Source organism: Oncorhynchus nerka, linkage group LG9b (genome assembly GCF_034236695.1).
Source record: "Oncorhynchus nerka isolate Pitt River linkage group LG9b, Oner_Uvic_2.0, whole genome shotgun sequence".
NCBI classification, from domain to species: domain Eukaryota; kingdom Metazoa; phylum Chordata; class Actinopteri; order Salmoniformes; family Salmonidae; genus Oncorhynchus; species Oncorhynchus nerka.
In genome coordinates this window covers 14,004,692-14,027,130 of record NC_088424.1, presented here as the reverse complement: position 1 = coordinate 14,027,130, position 22,439 = coordinate 14,004,692, and the positions used below count along the sequence as shown (strand labels likewise).

The window sequence follows — 22,439 nt, the reverse complement described above, 5'->3', positions numbered from 1 at the left end:
CTTTGGTGTGTTTGGACCCCAGGAAGAGTAGCTAATGGGGATTGTTAATAAATACAAAATATACGGGTATTGATGCACGGACCGGTTTGGGTTTTTACTTTACCTTCTATAACGGTATTTGAATGTTTGGTTTGTTAAATGTGATATGCCGTGTGTAACATCCATTTCTATAGTTTACTCCGCTACTTGAATCATCTCACTCTGCTCTCTCTCCATGCATTTTTTTTCCACACGAGCTAGCCCCGCCCCCTCACTCAAGGAGCACATTTGTTGTTGCTCGACCATGAGACACTTGCATTCAGTCTGCATGGTTAATGCAGCACATGCAACGATGTTGATGACAATGATGCTGCTTCCATTTTGCTTCTTAATATAAATCCACTCGTGTTCTATAAATACACCATTAGTTTGTTTCTCTTATATCTGCAAACAGCTAGTTTGTCTTTTCTTAGCAAGTTGTGGCTAAGTCATGCTAGTCAGAGCAAATATAGCTAGCTATGCAGCCTGATACCAGTAACGGTGTAGGCCTAAATCAGCATGTTTGTGCAACAGTGTCTTCTAATTCAAAGAGGAATTGGGAATGCATGAATATGTTAGCTACATGGAGTAGCTAAGAGAAGCATTTAATATTGACAAAGATTATAGGGTCCGCAAGGAAACACTGATCAACGCTTTGGTTACTACCCTGTCACAGTAACTCCTCCCTGGCATTTTAATTCGTTATCATGTCAAACAATACTGTATTCAAAGTAACTGCTTATATTCTAACTATAGAATTAGAATAATCATTATTTTTCCACGATTACAACAGTTCACCCAAGTGTTTTGACCTAAATCGCAAGTCAAATGGCAATTGCAACATTTGGTTAAAAATAAGGCCTAGATTGTTTGCCAGTATCGTGCAGCCCTACCTGGCCATGTGAAAATCATCTCAAATGAGTGCAGGAAATGCAAACATTTATGAAAATGCAAAAAAATAATAATAATAATTGTTGAAGTATAATTGAACAGCATAAAACGATCAGAACGCAGAGAAACCTATTAACCTCTATTATTAAAAACATAACAGATTTGCAAACATCTGAGTCTTGAGAATTGGTGATCGCAAAACATTTGTCTAACCCCTTGCGCCTTAAAGCTGACCGTACGTTTTATTATCAAGCCAAAGTGATTGAGGAAGGTGCATTAGCTCGTTGGAGTATAATTGAGTAGCCTAGTAGTAACATTGTGTACTTCCGTTGTAGTCTGCAGCCACCAGGCCTCCCTTGCTTTGAAATGAGTTAGGATTTTGCATTCAGTACTTCCCTGTGCACGATGCGTTAGTCCTGCAGCTATATTGGATGAAAGTCTTACTCCGTCTCACTTCGTCACAACAATAACATGATTTAACTGAACATGGGCCTCTAGCCATATAAGTCCAGTCATTCCATAATGCCTGACTGCATAGTACGTAACACCCTCTTGTATGACCGTCATGTGTTTGGGGCCTAGGGGTGAAAAGAGAAAAGGATTGTCTCCCAGAACCAGCAATGGATTTGACCTCTTGGCTTTATGTGGGGTTTTTCTATTGGCCTTTCATTTATTTTCAAGGAGGAGAATGGAATGTTAGGCTGATGCGGATTCCGTTGGGTCGAACATTCTGAGCATACCGCTGTTATGGATGTGGTCATTTTGGTCAAAGGACACTATGCATCTCTGTGTTGCGCTTTCATAATACGATCTATGGAGATTATAGGTCTGTTATAGAGATTGCCTATTAGGGAGAAAGACAGGGCACGTGGTATTAATTAGGGGGAATCGGTTTCTTCAGACATAGGAAGAGGGGGAGAGAGCCGTTTGTGTGCACGCGTCACATTTGTGTGTGGACTTATCTGATAGGTACTTTCGCTTTGATTTACCGGAATCATGACTGTAGATAACTGACTGAAACAATTATCATACATTCTCTATTCTCTAGATGCTGATTGAATGCCTGGAGAAAAGGTACTGAACTCTGTGATGACATCATGCATATACTGTACAGTACATACAACACAAATTCACTAACCCCCCCCACTAAACAAGGAGAGTGTTGCAGGGCAGTCAGGGGACAAAAGCCCACCACCGCTGGTATGGGGGTAAGAGGTTAACCTCTATGGGATTGTTGTCCCTATATCGGGACGGTTGAGCTAACGTGCGCTAATGTGATTAGCATGATATTGAAAGTAACAGCAAACTTTCCAGGACATAGACATGTCTTATTCCATTGTGGCGGCAGGTAGCCTAGTAATTAGAGTGTTGGGCCAGTAACCGAAAGGTTGCTAGATCGAATCCCCGAGCTGACAAGGTAAAAATCTGTCGTTCTGCCCCTGAACAAGGCAGTTAACCCACTGTTCCTAGGCCGTCATTGTAAATAAGAATTTGTTAGGCAATTTGTTAGGCAAGTTTTAACTGACTTGCCTAGGATAAATACATTTAAAAAATATTGTTAAAAACTGCACTGTCCAATTTACAGTAGCTATTACAGTGAAAATACCATGTTATTGTTTGAGGAGAGTGCACAACAACAAAAAACGTATCACGGCGACTGGTTTGATACATTCACCTCTGAGGGTAAATTAATGAACTTTACATTCAGTAATCTTGCTCTGATTTGTCATCCTGAGGGTCCCAGAGATAAAAATGTAGCATAGTTTTGTTTGATAAAATAATTTTTTATACTCAAATGTAGGAGCTGGGTTCTAAAGTGTGAACCACTGCTGTCTCTGGCTCCACACCCCCCCCTTCCCGGCCATCTAGATGTGTGAAAGTTAGTGTATAAGCTAATGATACATGTTTGACATTCCTGGGAGTGTGTAAATTTAAATTTAGTATTATCATATCATTTTTGTATGTTCTCTTTAGTTATGTACTTGAAAATGTATCAATTGACCAATTCAGCACATTTGGACAGACATTTGGACAGACATATTGGCCTGTATTGCAGCGCTTCACTGATCAATCTGAAACTTTGCACAGACTGCTGCCATCTTGTGGCCAACATCTAAATTCCGCCTAAACTGCAATATTATATTATGGCCTTTCTCTTTCCCAAAGACGAAGAAAAAAAAAGATAGAAAACGCATATTTTTGGTTTGTATTATCTTTTACCAGACCTGTGTTATATTCTCCTACATTAATTTCACATTTCCACAAACTTCAAAGTGTTTCCTTTAAAATGGTATCAAGCATATGTATATCCTTGCTTCAGGTCCTGAGCTACAGGCAGTTAGAGTTGGTTATGTCATTTTAGAGGAACATAACATTTAAAAAAAGGGTCCGATCCTATTAAGACTAGCCTAGTAGTCAAGGGGGAGGATCATAGTCACTTGGTATATTGGGTAGAGGAGAGCCTGGCTTCATTCACTGTTATTACTGTGTATAGTGCTGGCTCTGACCCCCTCCTGCTCCTTAATTACAGTATGGGGTAGTGTGTGTGACTGCAGACAGTGTGGTGGCAGATTGCAGCCTCATTGTATGGGCCCTGCCACCGACCCACCCCCTTCTAATGAGAGATCAGTTGCCTGTTGTCCCGCTGTTTTACATGGTCCTCTGTCTCCCGTAACATTCATAGGTCATAGTTATATATGCCTCTCTTGTGTTTACATTATAATACAGGCTATCTACAGGGTCCTGTAGATCTAAGGTCTAATCATGACCTTATCTATAGTCAAGACTTGAGGAAATTGAGCCTGGCAGTGTTTCTGTTCATTCAGACGTCCTGCTATGTGTTTTCATATAGCCGGGTTTGAGGCCCCTGAATCTGTATCCAGGGCTAACCAAATAAATGTCTTTCATTGAAACAAATTTGATTGGGGAAAAAAATGTAGGTGGGGGCAATGGGCCTATGGGCAAGGCAGGCCGCCTTGCCTAATTTGGTTTATTACCTGGAGTGTCTTACCGTTAGATGATGAAATTGGGTCCCTACGGTTACCCCGTGGCCAATGGCGTGTCTCGGCTGGAGCTGTGTCGTTGCTGGGTTGAGTTTTGCAAATATGTCTGTGCAGATTGCTGTGGGACTCCCCAGGCCCCTAACAATATACTTATATTTCTAAATAGAGGGATGCGGGCTCACTTCAGGTCTTTGAGTGGTTGATGGGTCAGGATATAAGCTGTAGTGGTGTGTTTCTACACCGCACGACGACGGGGACGGGGGGGAATTGGAAGTGAGTATTGGATGATCTATATCTAGTCTGGGACTATAGTCCCACCCCTGTTCCGTTTGGATGGTTTTGATTATTAGAAAACGTGAATGATCACAATGATTCATTCGGCTGGGTAAAATCAGAGCTATTGGATTCAGGCATTTCTATGAAAAAATAATTGCTGATAAGTTGGGGTGGGGATAGTCACATGTTTGCAGATTGCGATTACATTATGTTGTAGCTTATGCAGTAAAAAAAACTGTCAATTTCAGTGATTTTGAGACGGGAATAGTCAAACGGTGCCTCGGTTAATTGAAGCCCCCCCCAAAATAGTTACATCCACCCTGGTCCAGTACCCCATCACACCATCAGTTTACAAACAAGTCCCAGGCAGGATGAAACGTACAGGTTGCGCCTTTGAAATGAACTCATTAATCTAGTCTTTAGTAAGCCAGACATTAGGGCCACCACCAGCCATGTGTTTTACGTTTGACTGAATCAGTCCAGGCGTCTGCCCCGCATCGCCCCAGACTCCCTCCCTTCCCCTCAGTAATGTATGACGTGTCGCAGGCAGCGCAACCACACACACAGTGAGTCCATAAAACTGCTTTGTCACTGCAATTTCCCTGTCCATTGGCCGGCACACAAACAGCCCTGTCCCTGATGCCACTGTAATTACTTTTATTTATGATCCCACCCCCCCAACATCCTTGAGGTTCTTCGGTCTATATTTCACTCTGCACTTTCTCGATCTCTCTCTTGTCTCTCATTCCTTTTCTCTTGCCATTCTGTTCCTGTATCTGATCTCACTCTCGTAGTCCCTTTTCTCTCTCTGGCTCTGTGGTGGGAAAAAAACACACCACTGGCGGCTGTGTCAGCACTTTCTCGTGTGTATCTGAGGGAGAGCTGGAATAATCGCACTCCTCACTTTGACAGACAATGAGGTTCTTCATAACACTTGCGATGTTAGAGCAGGGAAAAGACATGGCTAACTGTATGCTTTTCGACTCAGCCTTCCTCCTTTTGACTAGGAACATATTTCCCTCTGTGTTTAAGTGTGTGTGCGTTTGCGTGTGTGTGTGTGCATGTTTGCGTCTGCATGTGTTCCTATAGGTGTGTCTATATAGTGTGCCTCTCAACAGTCAAGTACATGCATGTGTTCCAGTTCTTCATGTTGTTGCTATGACCGTGATATCACCTGATCCCCTAATGCGATTGGTCTCTCTTTGTTTCAGATCTGCTGCCTCCAGTTGTGGGCAAACAAAGGAGGTGAGACGAGGTTGTTCCTTCCCACAATCCTACACCCCGGTGCCTACTGATCCGGACCACTGCTCCTGCACTCGCTCTGCCTCTCCCTTCTCCTCTCTCTCTCTCTCACTTCTCCCCACTCTCCCTCTCTCTCACTTCTCCCCACTCTCCCTCTCTCTCACTTCTCCCCACTCTCCCTCAGCCTCTCCCTTCTCCCCTCTCTCTCACTTCTCCCCACTCTCCCTCTCTCTCACTTCTCCCCACTCTCCCTCAGCCTCTCCCTTCTCCCCACTCTCCCTCAGCCTCTCCCTTCTCCCCACTCTCCCTCAGCCTCTCCCCATTCTCCCTCTCTCTCACTCCTCTTGTTTCTCTCTCTCTCTGTCGCTCCACCCTGGGGCAGGCAGGCTGTGGGGCAGTAGGAGCAGGGCAGCAGTAGGGGCTGATTGATGCTCTGTGGGGATGAGACCTGGCTGTTGAAGGCCAGTGGAGACGGCCCCCATTCTCCGCTCGCCTGGCTTCATGTGCGTGCCTGCAGGCTGCCCTACGCGCAGCAGCAGAGCCACCCCCCGCGTCAGCCACCACGGCGGCCACCCCAAGCCACCCAGACATGCCCACCGAGACCCTGACGCCGCTGGCAGATAGCAAGCCCCCCGGCCACGGGGCGGCCTTTGCCTCCACCGTCCCCCTGCGCATACTCAACAAAGGGCCTGACTACTTCCGGCGCCAGGTGGAGCCCAACCCTAAGCGGCTGAGCGCTGTGGAGCGGCTGGAGGCGGACAAGTCGAAGTACGTCAAGAGCCAGGAGGTCATCAACGCCAAGCAGGAGCCTGTTAAGCCCCCACTGCTGGCCAGGCCGCCTGTCTGCCCTGCCGTGGCTAAGAGAGGGGCGAATGGGGGCGGTGGTGGTGGGGTGGACCTCAAGGCATCCAACAACAACTCCAAGTCAGACACATGCACCAGCAAACGGGAGAATCTCAACCTGGAGATCCTTAAGAACCTCCTGAACAGCTCCGGCTCGACCTCTGAGGGCCACACTAAGAGCGCTACTCTAAAGCCCGGGGCCAGGAGCTGGGCCCCCCACCGCTCCATCCCCACCACAACGGACTGCTCTGAGCCCACCAGCCTCCGTTCCTTCTCCGAGTCCCTTAAGGTGCCTCCCCCTGTACCTGGCCGACGGAGCCCACAGGGGGGCAACGCCCAGGGGAGCAACTTGAACCTCAGCCGCCGCCTGTTGGAGGAGCGGGGTGAGGGCGATCGTTCACACCTCCACGCCTCCCACAGCTCCTCCGACATCCGCAGGCTATGCAACGGTAAGCCTCTAAGGGCGGCCCGAAGTAGCAGCAGCTCCGCACCTCCCTTACCACCCAAACCCAGCCCCAAAGTCCTTGCCCCTCTCTGCGACAACGCCCCCCAGGCCCCTGAGAGGGAAGCCAACCCCACGCCGCCCTCCTCTGCCGCTCCAGCTGAGCAGTTGGAGCTAGAGCTGGGGAGCTCTGTGGCCCGCCGGCCGTCCCTGCATCGCTCCAAGTCGGACCTGAGCGACCGTTACGCACGAGCCGGCGCCGACGTGGAACGCTTCTTTAACTACTGTGGGCTGGACCCCGAGGAGCTGGAGAGTGTGGGCGTAGAGAGCTTCGCCCGTGCTAACTCCGACATCATCTCACTCAACTTCCGTAGCGCCAGCATGATCAGCTCGGACTGCGACCAATCACGGCACAGCAACGAGGACATGACGGATGAGGAGGAAGATGCGAGCGAACGCGTGCCTTACGGGATCTCGGCCGTAGAACGCAACGCCCGCGTCATCAAATGGCTGTACAGTATCAAACAGGCACGCGAGTCGCAGAAAGTATCTCATGTCTAAAAAGGAGGGAAGAAACAAACTAAAAAAATATATATACTACCGATGCAATGAAGGTCTTTGGACACTTGCGCACTGAATCTCTATGAATGTCAAAGTATTGATCTAGCAAGGCACCCGTGGATGGCTCTTGCGGTCGCTTTCGCGTTCAGTGTTTGTTGTCCTCTGAATCTGCATGACTCCTTTCACCCAACCCGCCAGTGCGGCCTCCAGCTAAAGCAGCAGGTTTAGGAAAAAATAGCCTTTTTCAAGATGGCTGCCGTTCAGTGCCGTCTCTTCGAGCAGCGCAGCTCTCTCTCTCATCGTTTTGCTTTCTCTGTTTAGACCAGCATTATGATGCCAGCTCTTTTTAGGTGTGTCTTCTTAATGTCCTTTCGTTCTGAACAACACTAAGCCTGGAAGCCATACGGGTGTGAATGCAGCGCTTCAGTGTGTAACCAGTCTTTAGTCTGATAATTCTCTCTGATGCATCTGAGCTTTGTGTGTGGAAAAAAACTCCCCTGAAAAAAGGACTGTGGAAACATGGTACAGTCCAAACCTGCCTCACCCCTTTGGTACCAGGAGAGTTTGTTTGGTACATTCCAGACCCAGACCCTGCCCCCTTCCTGGGGAAACCCCAGCTTAACCCCTCTCTCAGCATTACTATGGCGATAACATTCAGGCAGCATCATGAAACCATTCAGCATTACGTGGTTTTTGCATCTGTTTAGTTTGTTGTCCATAATGTTCTTATTGACAGTTGGATTTTGTGGTACTGGCTTTTCTTTAAGATGTGTGTAAATGCTGTAAGAAAATGTATATACATATTTTTTTTATTATTGATTTTTGTCAGAGGGCGCCTGTCAAGCTAACTTACTACATTGTTCAGTCTTCTCTCTGGGCTTGACTGTGAGACTGCGTCAAACCCTGTTCATCATCAAATGTGTATGACGTTGTTATGATGACATACATGGTTCAGTATATGGGAGTTGGAACTGTTACAGTACTTAAAAATTAAGGCAATTAATTGTTTTCAATGTTAGTTATTTTGCATTATTTTAATAAATGTCTTGTTTTGCCATCTACGTTGAAAAATGTGAGTTATTTCAATAAAATTATATTTGATGAGGAAACACTAAGCTCTGTTCATTTTCTGTACTACAATACTTATGGTTACCGCGTTACCGTTACATCAGCCATTTAACCGCTGGAGGATCAGAAGAGTACCCATGTTAGTCAGTGGAGTCTGTTGATGTTAGCTCATAGATCAGAGGTCACCAATATCACCTTCCTTGTGCGGTCCTATAAAGCTGTCAAGATGTATTTTCCATGCTTCTATGTATCGCTCCACTGACAATACAATGAACCTGAACTAGTATGTAAAACTGAAAAAGAGTCTGTTTACAGTTACTCCTATCTCCACTGTTCATGTTCCAGGTTTAAAAAGCTGTGGGATATGGCAGGAGAGTGATTCATTGTGGGTAATGCAGTTTCTTTGTGTAAATTGTTACTCCCCGAGCTCAGAGACGAAGTGATCTAATCTAAAACCTATGTGGAAAGGACAGATTTCCTCATCTTTCAAATACAGTTCAGACGTTCATACTATAGATCATTTAGCTATTTGAGTTTGAATTGTAGGACCCCTTTAGGAATAAAAATATTGAATTTGGCCTTTACTACTATAGCCAAGAGAAACACATTCATAAATAGTCCAAATCTGTATTTTTTTGCCATCATAAGAAACAAGGTTTTGAAGTGTTTGTCTTATGTCTAGGAGATATAAGAAAGCTCATGGAAATATATATATACAGTGGGGCAAAAAAGTATTTAGTCAGCCACCAATTGTGCAGGTTCTCCCACTTAAAAAGATGAGAGGCCTGTAATTTTCATCATAGGTACACTTCAACTATGACAGACAAAATGATTTTAAAAATCCAGAAAATCACATTGTAGGATTTTTAATGAATTTATTTGCAAATGATGGTGGAAAATAAGTATTTGGTCAATAACAAAAGTTTATCTCAATACTTTGTTATATACCCTTTGTTGGCAATGACAGAGGTCAAATGTTTTCTGTAAGTCTTCACAAGGTTTTCACACACTGTTGCTGGTATTTTGGCCCATTCCTCCATGTAGATCTCCTCTAGAGCAGTGATGTTTTGGGGCTGTTGCTAGGCAACACAGACTTTCAACTCCCTCCAAAGATTTTCTATGGGGTTGAGATCTGGAGACTGGCTAGGCCACTCCAGGACCTTGAAATGCTTCTTACGAAGCCACTCCTTCGTTTCCCGGGCGGTGTGTTTGGGATCATTGTCATGCTGAAAGACCCAGCCATGTTTCACCCTCAATGCCCTTGCTGATGGTAGGCTTTGTTACTTTGGTCCCAGCTCTCTGCAGGTCATTCACTAGGTCCCCCCGTGTGGTTCTGGGATTTTTGCTCACTGTTCTTGTGTTCATTTTGACCCCACGGGGTGAGATCTTGCGTGGAGCCCCAGATCGAGGGAGATTATCAGTGGTCTTGTATGTCTTCCATTTCCTAATAATTGCTCCCACAGTTGATTTCTTCAAACCAAGCTGCTTACCTATTGCAGATTCAGTCTTCCCAGCCTGGTGCAGGTCTACAATTTTGTTTCTGATGTCCTTTGACAGCTCTTTGGTCTTGGCCATAGTGGAGTTTGGAGTGTGACTGTTTGAGGTTGTGGACAGGTGTCTTTTATACTGATAACAAGTTCAAACAGGTACCATTAATACAGGTAACGAGTGGAGGACAGAGGAGCCTCTTAAAGAAGAAGTTACAGGTCTGTGAGAGACAGAAATCTTGCTTGTTTGTAGGTGACCAAATACTTATTTTCCACCATAATTTGCATATAGATTCATTACAAATCCTACAATGTGATTTTATGGAGAAAAAAAATCTAATTTTGTCTGTCATAGTTGAAGTGTACCTATTAAAATTACAGGCCTTTCATCTTTTTAAGTGGGAGAACTTGCACAATTGGTGGCTGACTAAATACTTTTTTGCCCCACTGTACATACATACATACACACACACACACACACACACAGTTGAATTCGGAAGTTTACATACACTTAGGTTGGAGTCGTTAACTTGTTTTTCAACCACTCCACAAATGTCTTGTTAACTAACTATAGTTTTGGCAAGTCAGTTGGGACATCTACTTTGTGGATGACACAAGTAATTTTTCCAACAATTGTTTACAGACAGATTATTTCCCTTAATTCACTGTATCACAATTCCAGTGGGTCAGAGGTTTACATACACTAAGTTGACTGTACCTATAAACAGCTTGGAAAATTACAGAAAATTATGTCATGGCTTTAGAAGCTTCTGATGGGCTAGTTGACATAATTTGAGTCAATTGGAGGTGTACCTGTGGATGTATTTCAAGGCCTACCTTGAAACTCAGTGCCTCTTTGCTTGACATCATGGGAAAATCAAAATAAATAAGCCAAGACCTCAGAAAAAGAATTGTAAACCTCCACAAGTCTGGTCAATCCTTGCGCACAATTTCCAAATGCCTGAAGGTACCACGTTCAACTGTACAAAGAATAGTACACAAGTATAAACACCAAGGGACCACGCAGCCGCCATACCGCTCAGGAAGGAGATGCGTTCTGTCTCCTAGAGATGAATGTACTTTGGTGCGAAAAGTGCAAATCAATCCCAGAAAAACAGCAAAGGACCTTGTGAAGATGCTGGAGGGAACAGGTATTGAAGCAACATCTCAAGACATCCGTCAGAAAGTTAAAGTTTGGTCGCAAATTGGTCTTCCAAATGAACAATGACCCCAAGCATACTTCCAAAGTTGTGGCAAAATGGCTTAATTATTGGAGTGGCCATCAGAAAGCCCTGACCTCAATCCCATAAGAAATTTGTTGGCATAACTGAAAAAGTGTGTGCGAGCAAGGAGGCCTATGAACCTGACTCAGTTACACCAGCTCTGTCAGGAGGAATGGGCCACAATTCACCCAATTTATTGTGGGAAGCTTGTGAAAAGGCTACCCAAAACGTTTGACCCAAGTTAAACAATTTAAAGGCAATGCTACCAAATACTAATTGAGTGTATGTAAACTTCTGACCCACTGGGAATGTGACGAAAGAAATAAAAGCTGAAATATATCATTCTTTCTACTATTCTGACATTTCACATTCTTAAAATAAAGTGGTGATCCTAACTGACCTAAAAACAGGGAATTTTCACTAGGATTAAATGTCAGTAATTGTGAAAACCTGAGTTAAAATGTATTTGGCTAAGGTGTATGTAAACTTCCGACTTCAACTGTATACATAATATTTCTACACATAGCCCCTTTTTTGGGTAAGCACAAAACGACCTTTATACTTCCATCCCGTGACACCACCATCGTGTTTGTGAGAATCTCCCCTTTCCACAGTGGGGTCACATTAGTTTGTAGATCAAACCATTCGGATGCCGCAATCGTTTTCATGAGAAGACCGATTTTCGTCTCATGGTCTGATAAACACCACTCTAGCTCTGCCACGTTTCACCGCAGATGCAGAAGTGCAACAGGCGGATGAATGCGCAGGATTGAGATGCCGTTCAATGCAAAAAAAGATACTGTATCTTTATCTTAAACCGACGGATTTTGATGGTGATTATTGTATGATGTTACTTAGATTGATTCACTGATGCAGCAATTGACTCTAGGGGGTTAATCAACACTTGAAGCACGAGGTCACACGTTACACAGTGAAACATCACTGATGGACCCCCTCCCCCCCCCGCATTGAATGAAAGTGCTCACCCTCAGATGATTTATCCTATTGTAATTGGGTGGTGAAACCTCCAAGATAAGACGGTCGGTCTGTCAGATGTTTTTAACCACAAGTCTAGTCACCACACCCGAACATGTTTCACTAAGGGGTGAGTATGAACGCACATACCCATTCTTTAAAACTACAACTGCTAGATAGACAATATGGTTATAGTTTCTACGGTGCTCTCAGGGGAAGCATTTCCAATCTTCATCCCCCACAACTGGTTGTTTTAAAAACAGTATGATCTCCAGCAAGACCAAGCATGACCTTAGCCTCACCCTTGAGTCACAAATGGTTAGTGTCTGTCTGCTGGTGTGCTGCCAGGATACTTCTAGGGTACCTTTTTAGATGGCCTAGAATCTGGAACAGGACAGTTGCAGTTGACAATGAGGGGTGTAGATAATCATTGTAACATCTAAACCGCCGTGAAATATCGTTTCCATGACCAAAAATATTGTATCTTCTGCTGTTTGTAGCTAATGTACAAAAGTGAAAGTAAAAGATGCAAAAATGAAACATAAGAACGGGAAGCATAGAAATAACGCACAAAGAACAGATCTACCGCTTCATATACTTGCTTTAAATGAGAATGACAGATCTAGAACTCACATTTCTATGTGCATTTGGTCAGGTTGCCCAAAACGTTACATATGGCAGCTTTACATTCAGCTAAAGTAGGGTTTATTTCAAAGCCATGGGGTCAAACAACAACAACCTCACCAAAACAAAACATTAATGAGGGCCTGTAAAAATGTGTGTCCGGCTAGTGTATCCAGTGACTGTATATATGAATGGAAAAAGCCATTGATCACATGACACCATTTATTATTTTGTGAAGACTCAATACTGCAGGCTGTCATGAGCAACTCAATTATCCTTATACCTTATTCTGTGTGCGATTTAAAAATAATAAATACATAAATGCATACCATTATTGACTTCGATCTTTTAATTGTTTTTTACGAAGATTGAGCATGAAGATTGCAATTACGGCAGTACTGTGGTTGGCCTTAAACTTCCATAGCGGGGGCAGTCGTTCTCCTCTTAGTGGATCTCTTCAGTCATTGGCGTCAGTAATTGACCTACTCAGTCGCAGTCTACCATTGAAAACCATTGAAGACGACACACATAATTTTTTATTTTATTTGAGCAATACGATTAGCCGTTCATTCATGCACCAACACGCTCCCGCAAGTCACAACTTCTCTAGTCCAAAGGCCGGCAGATGGCAAATTTGAGCCGTTTCATCTTACCGTGCAAAGGCATTGTTTGCAGCCTGCTATACACTTGTATCTTCCGTGGCCCGGTTCGTACATAAAACATTCTCCATTCAGGCTGCAAAGCGTTGATTTCCTATTTAACTCAATTTAATGGCGAGAAGGTGGGGGGAAAAACTGAGAAAATATGCGTGCATTCGCTAGAGTGACTAATTATCTAGGACTGCTAGTCCCAAATGTTGCTTGTCACTTTCAGAAAATAAGTTTGCAGCAATCTGTTGTTTACGACCTGGCTGAACGTAAGGCGCAACATGGTGGTGGAAAATGTTGCATACAATGCTTTTGGAAGGTAAGATGAAACGACTTTAATATCGCCACCTGCCAGCCTTTGGGTTACAACTTCTCGAGCACCCTAGCAGTCCAGAAGTTGATGCATTCAAACTGCACGTGCGTGCTGTCCTGAGCAAAAAGAAGCGCCCAACAATCTACTCCGTGAGGATATTTATTTTAGGGGAAAGTAATTTACAAAAGTAAACTTTCAGTAGTGAACATACCAGCAATATGCTGCCTACTGTTGACTGTCTGCAAAAAGAAAGCTACAAAAAGACACTGGAGCATTAGTCTTGGTTAGTCTACCATATCCTGGAACGCATTTATCTTAAAAGGGGCAGCGCACATTTTGAAATGTAAAGAAATTATTCTCAAAATGAAGCACTTTAGAAAAAAAATGTGTGCAATGCAATTCAAAGAATAATGACTTACAGTGCATTCGGAAAGTATTCAGACCCCTTGACTTTTTCCACATTTTGTTACGTTACAGCCTTATTCTAAAAAAAAATATTTTTTAAAATTAAATCCTCATCATTCCACACACAATACCCCATAATGACAAATCGAAAACAGGTTTAAGAAATGTTTGCAAATGTTTAGCTCCGAGACAGGATTCTGTCGAAGCACAGATCTGGGGAAGGGTACCAAAAAATGTCTACAGTATTGAAGGTCACCATCATTCTTAAATGGAAGAAGTTTGGAACCACCAATACTCTTCCTAGAGCTGGCCGCCCGGCCAAACTGAGCAATCGGGGGAGAAGGGCCTTGATCAGGGAGGTGACTAAGAACCTGATGGTCACTCTAACAGAGCACCAGAGTTCCTATGTGGTGATGGGAGAACCTTCCAGAAGGACAACCATCTCTGCAGCACTCCACCAATCAGGCTGGTTTGGTAGAGTGGCCAGACGGAAGCCACTCCTCAGTAAAAGGCACATGACAGCCCACTTGGAGTTTGCCAAAAGGCACCTAAAGACTCTCAGACCATGAGAAACAATATTCTCTGGTCTGATGAAACCAAGATTGAAATCTTTAGCCTGAATGCCAAGCGTCACGTCTGGAGGAAATCTGGCACCTTCCCTACGGTGAAGCATGGGGGTGGCAGCATTATGCTGTGGGATATTTTTCAGTGGCAGGGACTCAGAGACTAGTCAGAATTGAGGAAAGATGAACGGAGCAAAGTACAGGGAGATCCTTGATGAAAACCTGCTCCAGGGGCAAAGGTTCACCTTCCAACAGGACAACTACCCTAAGCACACAGCCAAGACAACGGTCTGAATACTTACGTAAATGTGATACATTTTAGTACATTTGCAACCATTTCTAAAACCCTGTTTTTGCTTTGTCATTATGGGGTATTGTGTGTAGATTGATGAGGAGAAAAAACAATTTAATACATTTTTGTAACGAACCCCGTCCTCCTCTTCTGAGGAGGAGTAGCGAGAAAGATCGGAGGACCAATTTGCAGTGTGGTAAGTGTCCATAATGTTTATTTTAATACATAAACTGAACACTACGAAATACAAAACAATAAACGTGAAATGAACTAAACAGTCCCGTGTGGTACGAACACTAACACGGAAGACAAACACCCACAAACTAAAAGTGAAACCCAGGCTACCTATGATTCTCAATCAGGGACAACAATTGACAGCTGCCTCTGATTGAGAACCATACTAGGCCGACCTCAAAAACCAACATAGAAAAACAAACAGACTGCCCACCCAACTCATGCCCTGACCATACTAAAACAAAGAGATAATAACAGAACTAAGGTCAGAACCTGACAATTTTAGAATAAGGCTGTAACGTAAGAAAATGTGGAAAAACACAAGTGGTCTTAATACTTTCCAAATGCACTGTACATTGCTAAACTATATTACACAGCATTTTAATACATACACTAAAAGTATGTGGACACCTGCTAGTCGAACATCTCATTCCAAAATCATGGGCATTAATATGGAGTTGGTCCCCCCTTTGCTGCTATAACAGCCTCCACTCTTCTGGGAAGGCTTTCCACTAGATGTTGGAACATTGTTGCGGGAACTTGCTTCCATTCACCCACAAGAGAATTAGTGAGGTCAGTAACTGATGTTGGACGATTAGGCCTGGCTCGCAGTCAGCATTCCAATTCATCCCAAAGGTATTCAATCGGGTTTGCGGTCAGTCAAGTTCTTCCACACCGATCTCGACAACTACATATTCTTGAAGCTCCAGACGAACAGGTCTTGTGCTGATGTTTCATCCAGAGGCAGTTTGAAACTCGGTAGTGAGTGTTGCAACCGAGGACAGACGGTTTTTACATGCTACGTGCTTCAACACTCGGTGATCCCTTTCTGTGAGCTTGTGTGGCCTACCACTCGCGGCTGAGCCGTTGTTGCTCCTAGACGTTTCCACTTCACAATAACAGCACTTACAGTTGACCAGCGGCAGTTCTAGCAGGGTAAAAATTTTGACAAAATGACTTGTTAGAAAGGTGGCATCCTAATGACGGTGCCACATTGAAGTTACGGATCTCTTCAGTAAGGCTACTCTACTGCCAATGTTTATCTATTGGGATTGCATGGCTGTGTGCTCGATTTTATACACCTGTCAGCAACATGTGTGGCTGAAATAGCCAAATCCACTCATTTGAAGGGGTGTCTACAATTTTTTTTACATATATTGATATCAGAATAACCAAATGTAGCCTATTAATAGCTTAATATAGAGAGAAGCATGCCAGCGTATAGGCCCTGCATGACCCCAATACATTTAAAAACTACACCATGTCTATGTGCAGAACGGTAGATTTTTGGCCAACTGGCCCGACCGGGTCAGTGAGATAAAAAGGGAGGCTTTGGACTTCACTCTAACATCTCTGGATTTGGTATTGGATTTGGAAGCTTCTCTCCTCCCGCACTCCTCCACACACAGTAGAGAACCGCCTGCTGCCTTTGAAGCCTTTGAGTCATTCTACTCAACTGCGGCAGCTTAGCCGAAGCCCATTCGCCGTGCGAAACAGAGAGGAGACGTTTAGCTCTGAGTAAAGAGCTGACAGACTCCTTAACTCAGAGATGCTCTGTCACCGCCACCATCGTGGAGTCTCCTCCACTGAGCTTCAGAGCCGCAGTTGTGTGTGAAGTGGTGAAAATAATGGAGCTTTCTGTGAGGCAGCGCTTAACTGGAGGGGGAAAAGGCCTAAAAGGTTAGTTTTTTTGATAAGCCTACTATTCCCAATGTTAATCATTATGAGGTTCCCTGCACTATCACTTTAGGGCCGCAGTCACCCAGTCAGGTTTTAGCTGTTGGCAAGGCTCCATATAAATAGACATATTATAAGTAGAGCCAGGAGTTCTGCCTGATCAAATGAACTGGCCAGGCAAAACTCAAGGTCCTAGTTATAGGGTATTTTGCCAACAGGTGAGCAGGTCATGTGAACCATGGGAGGTAGGCAATACCAGTGTTCGGTTGATACTTTATGAACCCCGTTGCACCCAAATGTGTGTTACACCATCCATAGTCATTTCTACGCAAACAATTAAGAAATCGAAGGTCTCAGGTTCAAAAGTTGAATCTCTAAGGATTTGTGTTCCATACCATTCCTATGTTAAATGGATAGATGGAATGTGTTGTACAGAAATCTAGCTACTGTAGTCTGCCCCACTAAGCAAAAGAGCAATAACTGCTCAGAGTGAAACTGAGAAAAAATATATATTGTTATCTTTATGTCTTACTATGAGGTAATTTTTTATTAAATTGACCCTGACCTCTGACATGACCTTTGTCCTTGGACGGCAGTTACTGCCTTCTTGCTTGGTACACCCACTGGAATACGTTTCCATGACGATTGTTCTTAACACAAACTGGTGTTAATATGTTTATTTGTATGCGGCTGTCAGTGTCATATAGTTTGACACTTGTATCAGCAAAGAACAATAAATAATACCAAGGTCAACCGTAGACACTGCAGCACAAAGCTCAGTGACATCATGGTAAAAGGCAGTAACTGACGTGTGATGGCAGTTACTGCCTTTTTCCTTGGTTTCGCTGTAGCTTTTTGCAGTTACTGAAAACATAACCCCAAATGTTCTCCATAACACAACACAATGGAGGCGGGATATTTATCCACATGATAAAGCATGTATTTAATGTACAAAAAAAATGTAAATAACTACTTTTTGGCCAAATGCACAGTTACTGCTTTTTTGCTTGGTAGGCCAGTAAGGATGCGTACAACTCCAATTTTTTTTGTCTATTAGTCAACTAATGAGTGGAGCCTGCTTTTCAGGAAGAGCATCTCATACAGCACTACCTCGAGTGTTTTATGCTATTAGACTGCAGTGTTACAGCTTTCCCACGTGTAAGTCATGTGGGCATAGCTATTTTCAATGCCATGCCTGTGTGTCAAGTAATTTCAATGGTGATATGGCCCTATTACATCACCTGAAAGGATTGTAAGCCAAAAACCTATACTCATTTCTATGGGTGTAGGGGTGCATGTTTCACCTCATTCCGCCTTTGTACAATCATACCATGTGTACAAAATGCCAGCCCTCTCAATCTGATTCATCCAACCAATAAGGGAACTTGGACGCATTCCAAGGCTTCGCCCCCGACACCTCACGTTAGTGCCTGTGTTTACATGCCGCCGCAAGAAGAAGAAAGTGTTGTGCTGATGGACAGTTCGCATGCTGTTAACTAAACCCAAGTGTTTTGGGCGTCAAATGGCATAATCACAATCACATGAAGAACTATTGCCGCATTCAAGACAACTGGGAACTTGGAAGAAAACCCTTTTTCCCGTCGGAGCTTGTTTTCAGCGGTCATCCAACTCGGAATTCCAAGTCGAAAACTCGGGCATCTTTCTAGAGCTCCGACTTTACAACCTAAAGGTCACGGACATCATGATTTGACCTTATTCCCATTTATCATCAAAGCACCATATGAAACAGCTGTGTTTGCATATGTGTGGTAGTGACAGACAAGGGTATAGTTATGGGCCTCAACATCAAGTTCTAAGCAGACACCACTATAGTGGGATGAACCAAAACCAATCAGCATTAAAAACATAGCGGGTGAGGGCTCCGAAGCCCACCACTCAGAGGAGCTCAAGCTAGAAGTTTTTTTCATGGTTCTAGTTTTTCGCCGGATTTAGTGACCAACCGTTTTTATCACCATGAACACCTGATGGCTACACTGATTCAATGACTCAAGACTGATCCTTGATCATACCAGTAAACATCTGGTCCCCTCTCTCTCTGTCACACATTCACACATAGATCAAACCCCCTCCCAACACAGCACCCTACCCGCATGTATGGGGCCGGCAGACAGCAGGACAGGACGAGGCAGAGACAGACAACTGACTGTTTACCACAGAATAACATGCCCCCATTCCCATGGAGTAACCTATATATAGAGCCAGAAGTTTGGGGGCACTTTTTGAGGCACTGTGCTTTTACTGATATTTCCACCATTATCCACTAGCGTTGCTGTAGGTAAGAAATCCTATGAAATGTTCTGTAATTGACAAGCTGTCTCCAATCAATGTCTGGTTGTGCGTGTGTGTTTGGCAGGGGGATTGCCTAAGCCAGGGGAGCTCTGTAAATCTTAAATCGCACAAAACCTATTATTTGGCAGGGAATACTATTTGTAGATCAGTGATTCTACACCTCACTTTGCTCAATTAAACCTCTCCGACAGACTCGGAAGATGTAACTAAAAATGGGTCAATTAGGGGCAGTTAAAGAGGAGAGTCAATGAAACCAACCATGGAAGTACAGTATATTGTACAGAATTCAGGGGGGTAGCCCCGAACGGGACTACATTTGAACTGTTACCATAGTGTTTTTGCGGACATGCCTGTAGTATAGTGTAGTAGTTTTGTGGACATTACTATATTATACTACAGTATTCACTGTAGTGTTTTTGCGGACATGGCTACTACAGTAAAGTCTGTAAAAGTCTTTAATCGGTTCAACACCCGCAAGGCCACGACGGTATTCGAGTTCTGAGAGAATGTGCAGAACAACTAGCAGGCACATTCACTGTAATTTTCAACCTCTCCTTGTCTCAGTCTGTAATCCCCACATGTTTTAAGATGACCACCATCCTTCCTGTTCCCAAGAACTCAAAGGATTGATGCCACAATGACTACCGTCTTGTAGCACTCACATCTCTAATCATGAAGTGCTTTGAGAGGCTGGTTATGGCACACATCAACTCCATCATCCCAGAAACGCTAGACCCAGTCCAATTTGCATACCGCCCCAACAGATCCATAGACGACGCAATCTCAATTGCATTTTACACGGCCTTCACCCACCTAGATAAGAGGAATACATATGTGAGGATGCTGTTCATTGACTACAGCTCAGCGTTCAACACCATTGTCCCCTCCAAGCTCATCACCAAGCTTAGGACCCTGGGACTGAACACCTCCCTCTGCAACTGGACCCTGGAACTCCTGACGGGCCGACCTCAGGTGGTGAGGGTAGGTAATATCACCTCCGCCACGGTGACCCTGGACACAGAGGGCCCCACAGGGGTGTGTGCTTAGTCCCCTCCTGTACTCTCTGTACACCCCCGACTACATGGCTACGCACGACTCCAACGCCATCATCAAGTTTGCTGACGACATGATGGTGGTAGGCCTGATGAGATAAACTACAGGGGATAAGTGACCTGGCAGTGTGGTGGCAGAACAACAACCTAGCCCTCCACATCAGTAAGCCCAATGAGCTGATTGTTGACTACAGGAAACAGGGGGGGCACAAGACTGCTAATTACAAAATAGCTAACAAAATGGCTACATGGACTGAGTTGACCATTGTTTTTTTTATTTATGCACACTCACGCACTTCATAATTTGCTCACACACACAATTCTTTATTTTGACTATTTTCTACATTGAAGAATAATAGTGAAGGCATCAATACTATGAAATAACACACATGGAATAATGTAGTAACCCAAAAAGTGTCAAACAAATCTAAATATATTTTATATTTGAGATTCTTCAAAGTTGCCACCCTTTCCCCTGGCACACTCTTGGCATTCTCTCAACCAGATTCATGAGGTAGTCACCTGGAATACATTTCAATTAACAGTGTCACACCCTGATCTGTTTCTCCTGTCTTTGTGTTTGTAGCCAACCTGCCCCATTATCCCCAGTGTATTTAAGGAATACCTAGGATAGGATAAAGTAATCCCTCTCACCCCCCCTCCCCCTGAAAAGATTTAGATGCACTACTGTTCCACTGGAGGTCATAAGGTGAATGCACCAATTTGTAAGTCGCTCTGGATAAGAGCGTCTGCTAAATGACTTAAATGTAAATGTAAATGTATTTATACCTGTGTTCTGTTTCTGTTGTCAGTTCGTCTTGTCAGGTCTTACCAGTGTACTTTCCCGTCTTCCTGTTGCTCAAGTTCTGTTTCCTAGTTTTTCCTGGTTCTGACCATTCTGCCGTACTGTACCTGCCTGACTATGACCTGTTCGTGAACATCTGCCTCTCTTTGTGAGACGCAGAGTAGGTGAACGGATGATCTCCGCAAGTGTGGTTCAAAGCATGGAGGAGGAAGTGTGATGGTGTGGGGGTGCTTTGCTAGTGACACTGTGATTTATTTAGAATTCAAGGCACACTTAACCAGCATAGCTACCACAGCATTCAGCAGCGATACGCCATCCCATCTGGTTTGCGCTTAGTGGGACTATTATTTGTTTTTCAACAGGACAATGACCCAACACACCTCCAGGCTTTGTAAGGGCTATTTGACCAAGAAGGAGCATGATGGAGAGTGATGGAGTGCTGGGGGCAGCAGGTAGCCTAGTGGTTAGAGGGTTGGGCCAGTAACCGAAAGGTTGCTAGATCAAATCCCCGAGCTGACAAGGTCATTCTGCCCCTGAACAAGGCGGTTAACCCACTGTTCCTAGGCCATCATTGTAAATAAGAATTTGTTCATAACTGACTTGCCTAGATAAATAAATAAAAATCAGATGACCTGGCCTCCACAGTCACCTGACCTTAACCCGATTGGGATGAGTTGGACCGCAGAGTGAAGGAAAAGCAGCCAACAAGTGCCCAGCATATGTGGGAACTCCAACACTGTTGGAAAAGCATTCCTCATGAAGCTGATTGAGGGAATGCCAAGAGTATCTCAAATATAAAATATATTTGGATGTTTTTAACAATTTTTTTATTTACTACATGATTCCATGTGTGTTATTTCATAGTTTGATGTCTTCACTATTATTCTACAATGTAGAAAATAGTAAAAATAAAGAAAAACCCTTGAATGAGTAGGTGTGTCCAAACTTTTGACTGGTACATTTATACTGACTCTACACACACGCTCACCCACTCACATACAATCATCAAATACGCTGATGCTACTGTGTTTATCATATATCCAGATGCCTATTCACCACCATATCTACCTCAATCACTCCAGTATCACTGCACACTGTAAATATGGTACTAGAACTGATTGATTTACTGCATTTATATGTTTAGAGCTTGCAAAAAAGGCATTTCACTGTACTTGTGCACGTGATATTAAAACTTGAAACTAGTATGTAGTATATAAATATAGTAATACTATAGTATTTGGACCATGGTACACCATAATATTTTTTTGAATGTAGATTAGCTGTAAATGTGAGAAATGTTTATGTTCGAACTAGGACCACAATGGAAGTAATTTTTTTGTGTTATTCTTGACGAATTTCTAAATGAATTGTATCTATACTGATCAAAAATATAAAAGCAACATGTAAAGTGCTGGTCCCATGTTTCATGTCCTAGAAATGTTACATACACACGAAAAGCTTATTTCTATACAATTTTGTGCGCAAATGT

At 43.7% G+C, this 22,439-nt stretch overlaps 1 protein-coding gene across 4 annotated transcripts in view; it reads left to right on the top strand.

Annotated features, from left to right (window-relative positions):
• Positions 1 to 8,384, top strand: part of LOC115114310 (protein FAM110B-like) — a 46,032-nt gene extending 37,648 nt beyond the window's left edge. For all 4 annotated transcript variants that reach the window (XM_065013355.1, XM_065013353.1, XM_065013356.1 and 1 more), the window contains one exon: positions 5,399 to 8,384. In XM_065013355.1, the coding sequence (XP_064869427.1) occupies positions 6,019 to 7,275 (1,257 nt within the window). In that variant the 5' untranslated portion in view covers positions 5,399 to 6,018 and the 3' untranslated portion in view covers positions 7,276 to 8,384. The remainder of the gene's footprint in view (positions 1 to 5,398) is intronic.
• Positions 8,385 to 22,439: the final 14,055 nt, after the last annotated feature.